This window comes from Vigna umbellata, chromosome 7, assembly GCF_029865625.1.
Source record: "Vigna umbellata cultivar VRB3 chromosome 7, Vumbellata_1.0, whole genome shotgun sequence".
NCBI classification, from domain to species: Eukaryota; Viridiplantae; Streptophyta; class Magnoliopsida; order Fabales; family Fabaceae; genus Vigna; species Vigna umbellata.
The window spans coordinates 1,730,920-1,738,715 of NC_142171.1; the positions used below are offsets into that span (position 1 = coordinate 1,730,920).

Below are 7,796 nucleotides of genomic sequence, written 5' to 3' on the forward strand. Positions count from 1 at the left end.
TAATAAGAGGCACTGGTAGAATAAGCACTATTCACATAACCAAAATAGGTAGACATGTAGGAAGAAGGGGGGAAAGGAAGAATGCAATGACAATATGCAACTAAAGCTATCTAAATGCAACACACAATACAACACACTCACAACACAAGACAAAACACAACACATAATAACACAATAAAAGACTTAAGATCGAATCATTGGTCACCGGCAACAACGCCAAAATTTGATAGGGGTCGCACCCCATACAAATTTGATGTGCAATAAGAATGCAGTATAGACTAGGAAGTGACTCCTAGGTCTTCTCTCAAGGACCAAATGTGGTTTGAGAATTAGGTCAAACACGCAGTGGCGGAGGGGGGGGGGGGTTGAAAGTGTTTTTGCAAGGATAATTAAACGAAATCAAAACTGGAAATTAAATACAACCAAACATAATTAAAAACGCTAAAAGAGATGTGAAAAACATTGAAGTCAAACGGTTCTTCATAAGGTCGGACGAATATAACAACAAGCGTGTTAGAGATCGATCGGTTTTGGTCAGGGACCGATGGGTACTGGTCAAACACCGAACGATCCTGGCGAGGAGATTGATCGATATTAAAATAGTGAAATGGAAATGCAAATGGAAAAGCAAATGGAAAACTAAGTGCATCCGAACAGTATATGCACAAGCCGAATAATATTAAGTAAACAAGCTAAGAACCGATCGGTCTAACTGCAGTGACCGAACGGTATCAACGCAGTTACAGTAAAATATAGAAACCAAAAAAACGCCGAAAAACGTCGATGAACAGTGGAAAACCGAATGGTAGCATGCAAATGAACAGTAAAAAAATAACATGAAGAAGAAACTTGAGTGAAGAAACAAATTCAGCTATGAAATTGCAAAGACAATGAGTTCGATACATGAAAAGTAAAGAAATGCAAACCTAAAACCTCCCCCAAAGGGGAGGAAGAAGAAAAAGCTCCAAAAGCTAAAACCTAGCAGCAGCCAAAACGTAAAGTGTAAGAGGGAGTTCCAAGTGGAAGTGATTTTGGGGTATATAAACCCAAAAATACAGAAATGTCCTTCTAATGGCTTCTACCAAAGATTGCCAAAATGAGCCCAAAGCTACACTAAAAATGAGATTGAAATACAATGTTGTTATGGAAAATGGAAAATGACGTGGCCACACTCTTGGAGTCTAGAATATGCTTCCAACGTTCTGCATCTGATCACTGCATCTGTCCATTCAGTAATTCAGGGCTTAGACCGCTTGGTCCAGACGTTCGATAGAGGCTTTTGCAGACCGTTCGGTTCAGTAGAGCTTAGCTTCCACAGACCGTTCGGTTCAGTAGAGCTCGGCCTCCATATACCGTGCAGTGCTCAATCATTAAGTACTGCTTTCATCATTCGATATGGGCTTCCAAGACCGTTTGGTCAAGCATTTACCTTTCGGTTCAATCAGTGTTCAGCAGATACAGTCTCTATGACTGCTAGGTGCACGAATCGTCAGAGACCGATTGGTTTAGTAGAGCTCAGTTTCCACAGACAATTCAGTTTGTAGTGCTCGACCATTCAGTTTAGTCGTGCTCGACCAAAGTCCTTTGTCGTTCGGTTGAACAAGTACTCATGTAGGGCAGGAACTGGTGATCGATGTAGACTTCAACAAACCGTTCGGTCATCAAACAACAATTGATTTTCGTTCGGTCAAGGATTTCTCAAACTGTTCAGTCAAGCACTTTGTGAGACCGGTCAAGACATTCTCTGTCGTTCGGTCAAGACTTTGTTAGATCGTTCAGTGTAGTAGTCTCTAACCGTTCGGCTCTGATAGTACGTTCAAACCCTTTCTCTACCTTTGAAACAGTGATTGTCTTGCAATTAATAATTAAAATAAGTAAGCTCAAATAATTCAAATTAATGAAAATAAGAATTAGTCTTGAAATTAAGCCCAAATAGTGAAAATGAGACAATAATGAAGAATTAAGCATAATTCACTAATACAATTGGGTGCGAAAAACTAAGTGAATAGTAGAAAATAATGACTCATCAATGAGGACACCATTTTGAAGAATCTGATGGATGACTCGAAGTAGAGTGATGTTGAGAGAGAGTAGAAGAATGATTCAAAGTGAAAGTTTGATGAACAAATTAACAAATTCGGGTTTTCCTTTAATCGATTATATAAGTTCTTTAACCTATTAAAATCCAACCAATCTCACATTTTGAAAAACAATTGTTAGAATTGATGGACTTTGTTTCCCAACACCAAGAGCGGGGGCGAATTGGTGTTTTATAAAAACTAGAACTTTTTAAATCTTTTTCTCAAATTATAAGGTTCTTCAAATCTTTCTTGTGCAGCAATCAACTGTATGCAATGAAACAATACATGTATATGTAATGACAAAGAAAATGCAAAGAGATAGAGGAGAGAAAAACAAACACAGTTTTTATACTGGTTTGGCCTCAATGCCTACATCCAGTCACCCTCCCAATTAACCTTAGATTGGAGAGTAATTCACTGTAATGATCAGAGTATTACAACCAAGGCTTTAATAGAGCAACTCTCAAATGTAAACACCTCACAAAATCTCAATCAAATATAGAACAACAAAACCTGCCAACACAAAACAACCTGTCCCTATTGCAGCAAACCCTTTGAGATATCCCCTCTCAAAGTCAAGAGTGCACCACTCTTCTTCCTGACGCTCACGTACAGGGAAAAATCAAATCCAAGATTGCAGGTATTCTCTCCTGATCTCTCAAAATACACCTTTAGTTGTACGAAAATTATCAGTCAATACAATCTAGTATTCTGCTTCAAGAATGCTTCAAGATGATCCAATTCTTCTCGTTCTAGATTATTGGAGCCTTTTATCAATCTGTAAAATCTCTCAAATGAATTCAATCACATATGAAAGTGTAAGTATGATCAATCGTTATAGATTTTCAAGCAATCTGTCATTATATAGTTTATTACAATTCTGACGCAAAGTAATCGATTACTATACTTATGTAATCGGTTACATTAAACAGATGTAACAAAATTACAACAACTTTAGCCCTTAATTGAATACGCAATTAATGTAATTGATTTTCATTAAATTTTGGTCAAACAGACTTAAAAATATGACCGTTAGAGTAGTTATGACTAGTAAGAAATCAGTTTTCAAACATAACAAACTTAACTGAATACATAAAGCATATAATCGATTAAGCTTTAACACTTAAAAGAATTTTGAAAACTTTTCTTTCCAAAGATTCATCATAGCAAATCTGAAAATGATATATGCAAACACATGAGTTTTAATCGATTCAATAACTAATGTAATCGATTTAAACTAGTTGTTTTGCCACAGTTCAAAACCATAAGCTTTCTGATGACCTTAGTTGAATACTAGAACACTGTAATCAATTTTGTCATTCATATATGCTTTTTGTGAATATGGTATTCATAACACAGAATCATACATTGTGCAAACACATATAATCACATCATAAGCACAATAGTATGCAGTCACAATAGTGTGTTCAACATATGCATAATCACATATTTTATGCAATTTCAAATTAGCATATGCATTGATATAACACACATAAACTCCTTTCTGTTGTGACTTGACAACATTCATGTGTTTTTATTATGAATGTGTTGTCATCATCAAAAACCAACATAACAGAGATTGGGTTCAACTATCACATGTGCTCCCCCTATCAACAACATTGAAAACACTGAGAAACGTCTAATCAATTATATTATTTATATTGTTGAGATTGTTGATAGGGGGAGCACTGGTTTAGCTGAACCCATAATCTTAGTAATATCTGAGTTTTTTAAAGAGAAAAGTTTTCAAAACTTGGCTTAACATTGTTGCATAATCGATTGCATGTGATATGTATTCGATTAAGTTTGTTACTGTTTTGAAATCTGTTAATGCTTGATATAACTGTCACAACAGCTATATTTTTAAATGTGTTGACCAAGAATTAAATGTTATTCGACTGCATTAATTGTGAATTCAATTAATTGCTTTGACTGCTACTATATGTTATAACTGAATTGGTGTATTCGACTGCATTAGTAGCGAAGTCGATTATGTTGCGTCTGATACGAGTTTATCTATATATTGATGCGAATTTGATTTCTGTATAGACTTTTGTGATTCTAACATTTTCATATTCTTTTGCAGAAAAGTGTAAACTTTACAAAAAGAGAAAAAGCTCCAAGAAACTAGTTTGACCGTGGTGATCAACTAATTGTGATTTCTTGAAGAGCAAGATTGATGAGTTTCAAAGTCTGATCTATCTGCACATTTGGGTGTCTACTACAAGATCATGTTCTACAATCTGCTAAAGATTCGGTTGAGTTCCCTGTTGTGATTACATGAAGAAGAACGCACTGCGTTCTTGACTTTGAGGGTGCCTCAAAGGGGTTGGACTGCAAGAGAGGGGATTCTTGTTGCTAGTCTGTTTATGAACTACCTATATTTTGATTAGAGGGTTAGAGAGGTGTTTTATATTTTTGACGTGAGGTCTCTATAAAAGCCTTGTTGTAAAAACCTTGATCATTATAGTGCATTGGCTTCCTGTGGTTGGAAGGACACTGGATGTAGGCTTGGTCGAACCAATATAAAAACTCAGCGTTTAATGTTTCTTATCCCTATTCTTTTACATTCAATCGATTATACTTTATACGCATTCGATTAAATTTCCACTGCATTGAAAATCTTTTAACTTGCATTTCAAGAAAAGTATAAAGGCATCTCTTTTGGTGAAAAAGATTTTGAAAGTTTTAAATTTTATATTTCACAAATTCACCCCCCCATCTTGGTGTGAGAAATTGAGCCATTCTGTTTTAACAATTGGCACCAGAGTTGGTTTTCATAAAATATTTGAAAAACTAGTCGATTGCTATTTTCGTTAAATCGACTAATCCTAGAAAATGGCTTTCAATTTTTAGACCTTTGGTGAAGGTGCTTCGACAAATAGACCACCACTATTTGCTTGGGAAAATTATGCTTTTTGGAAAATAAGAATGCAAATCTTTCTTGAATCATGGATAAAGGAGTTTGCGATGCAACTCTAAACAATCCATATGAGCCCACTCATGTTTTAAATGGAAAAGTTGTTTTGAAAATTTTTTCAGAGTGGACTCAAGATGAGAATCGAAGAGCTCAATATGATGTTAAGGCTATTTCTTCTGCATTAACCATGGATGAATTTTTCAGGATTTCCCAATGTAAAACTGCTAAGGAAATGTGGGAGGTTCTTGAGGTCACACATGAAGGAACGGATGAAGTGAAAAGGGCCAGAAAGAATTCTCTCATACAGGAGTATGAGCTGTTCAGAATGAAAGCGGGAGAGACTATCTATGAAGTACATAAACGATTCACACACATAGTCAATCACCTCATGGCTCTCAGAAAAGTGTTTGATAAAGAAGAAATCAACATAAAGATCCTGAAAAATCACCCATGGCTCCTTCTTAACTCCAAATCAACTATAGCAACCTAGAAAGATCACCTACTTTCTGTCACCCTTAGGGATACCCCACTCTAAGTCAAAGAACTTCTCCAAGTCCTCTTCTTGGCCACAACAAGAGAGAAACAATCAACCTTGATTGTAGATACCACTGATTTGGAAATGTACACCTGAATGAGCAGAAATGATCAACTCTATGACGATACTTCAATCCTTTAAGAATCTTTGATGATTTCTTCAAAATGTAGCAGTCTTGATTCTTTGAGAGTTTCAGAACGCTCATGGAATTAAGATCTCAACAACCAAATCAAATATTAAAGATATGAATCATAAAGTTGTTGAATACAGAGAACAATGTGTCTATTTATAGATTTCTAATGTCTGACGTGTTTTAATCGATTACCCAATTAATGTAAACGGTTAAGCAATTCCTTCAGCATTAACAGATTTACATTTCACAGCATTTAACAGATTAAGAAGTACATGTAATTGATTAAGCAATTCATATAAGCCACAATATTTAAAAATATGACCGTTAAGACATTTATGGTTATCCATGAAACACGTTTTTTACAAAACGCATTTTAACCAATTAGGAAATTACCGTAATCGGTTAAGTTCCATACTTAAGCAAAAATTGAAAACTCTTTCATTCAAAACACCTCAATCCACTTGGTAAACATGTGTAGGCATAACCACAAGTTTTAATCAATTATCCATATAATGTAATCGGTTAAAACTTTGTGTTTGGCCACTATTAAGCATATACTAAAATTTGATGAATTTAACAGATTATGCAAACAGTGTAATTGATTATGCAATGTTCAAAGTGTTTTCAATCAATGATTCATTTGTAAACAAAGAATGCACATCACAGATAGTTCAAGCACATACCTATATTGTTGTGCAAGAAACTATAAAACATTTTTGTTGTCATCATAAAAAACACATATGTGAGATATGGTTTCTCTTGTACATAGCTCCTCCTATCAACAGTTTTCACAAAAGAAAATGATCATAATCTATTTTATGACTAATAGAAGTGGTAAACAAAGGTGAAGCAAAGGTACAATTAGAAGAAAAAATTTCAAAAGTTGAAGTTGGGGATGAAACAAGAAGCCATCAAAAAACAACAGCTATGGATGCTATATAACTGAAACCAGAACGAAGAGGAAAAGAGAAAACAAATTTTATTATATTTATATCAGAAAAAAAAGAGTACACCATCACTAGAACTTATGTATACAAACATTGAGGAGCTCAACAACGCTTTTCAACAGTCATTAGAAGATGTTCAACAAATTCCTACCATCGGTTACTTCCAACCTGGCCATGTCTCCCTCTACGCCCCACATCCAAGATGATGACAAATTTTGCAACACACTCTAATCTATCTATGCCTTTAGAGTTCTACAAAAACCTATCTTTGATGTTGCTTCATCATATGTGCTATGGTTCAAGAAGGATATTGGATATACTTGTTGTGCATGACCAAATCGCACCTTGTTTACCTCTAGTAGACTTAAGACCATTGCAGAAACAAATGGTTGAAATGATCAAAGGCACTCATCCAACAACTTTACACCCAACATTGGCCAACACCATGAAAACTTGGACTACTGGACTCCAAACAATGTACTTAGAGTCTGACATATTTTTGTACTAGCAACAAAGCATTTTCAGCCACATACACGTCCATGTAGTTCCATGCAAGCACCAACAATCATTCATTAGACGTTTCGAAGAGGAGAACTTTCATCAAGTTCAAGCACCATGCAAGCACCAACGTTCTTTTGTGAACAACCCTTTCTCTCCAACAACCTATCAACCTTGACGCCCTGATCCATGAAGTGAAACATCTTTTGGCTATATCATATGATGTGTCTACCACAGAAGAAGCAATGCATATAGACAACAATATATGTCCAACGTTAACTATCGTTGAAGAATTTTTCCTAGAGGAAGAATCTATGTTGATGGAAGACATTGTGGCTACATCAGAAGACAAACCTCCAAGCCCCGCACTTGAATTTGTAATCCCCACTCTTAAACCTGTTATCCCTATACCTCAACCAGATATCCCCACAACCTCCACACTCAACGACTCGCCATGCTCCCACCAGAAAACATTATTACCCTATCCAATGTCATATCCTTCGCATCCATCATAAACCAAGTTACTTCACTTATTGTTGAGAATAATGAGCGACAAGAATAAAAGATTGTTGCCATGATGGAAGAAAATGAGCAAAGACAGGATGAGAAATTGCCACCATCCTCAATACGCTCAACTCCTTAGTAAGCCAACTTCTCACACCTAAACCTGCTAACCTAACAC

The 7,796-nt window shown here is 35.7% G+C and overlaps 1 protein-coding gene across 1 annotated transcript; it reads left to right on the forward strand.

Annotated features, from left to right (window-relative positions):
* Positions 1-5,032: 5,032 nt before the first annotated feature.
* Positions 5,033-5,491, forward strand: LOC148194917 (uncharacterized). Its single transcript, XM_088094390.1, has one exon. The coding sequence runs from the start codon at positions 5,033-5,035 to the stop codon at positions 5,489-5,491; it is 459 nt and encodes a 152-aa protein (XP_087950516.1).
* Positions 5,492-7,796: the final 2,305 nt, after the last annotated feature.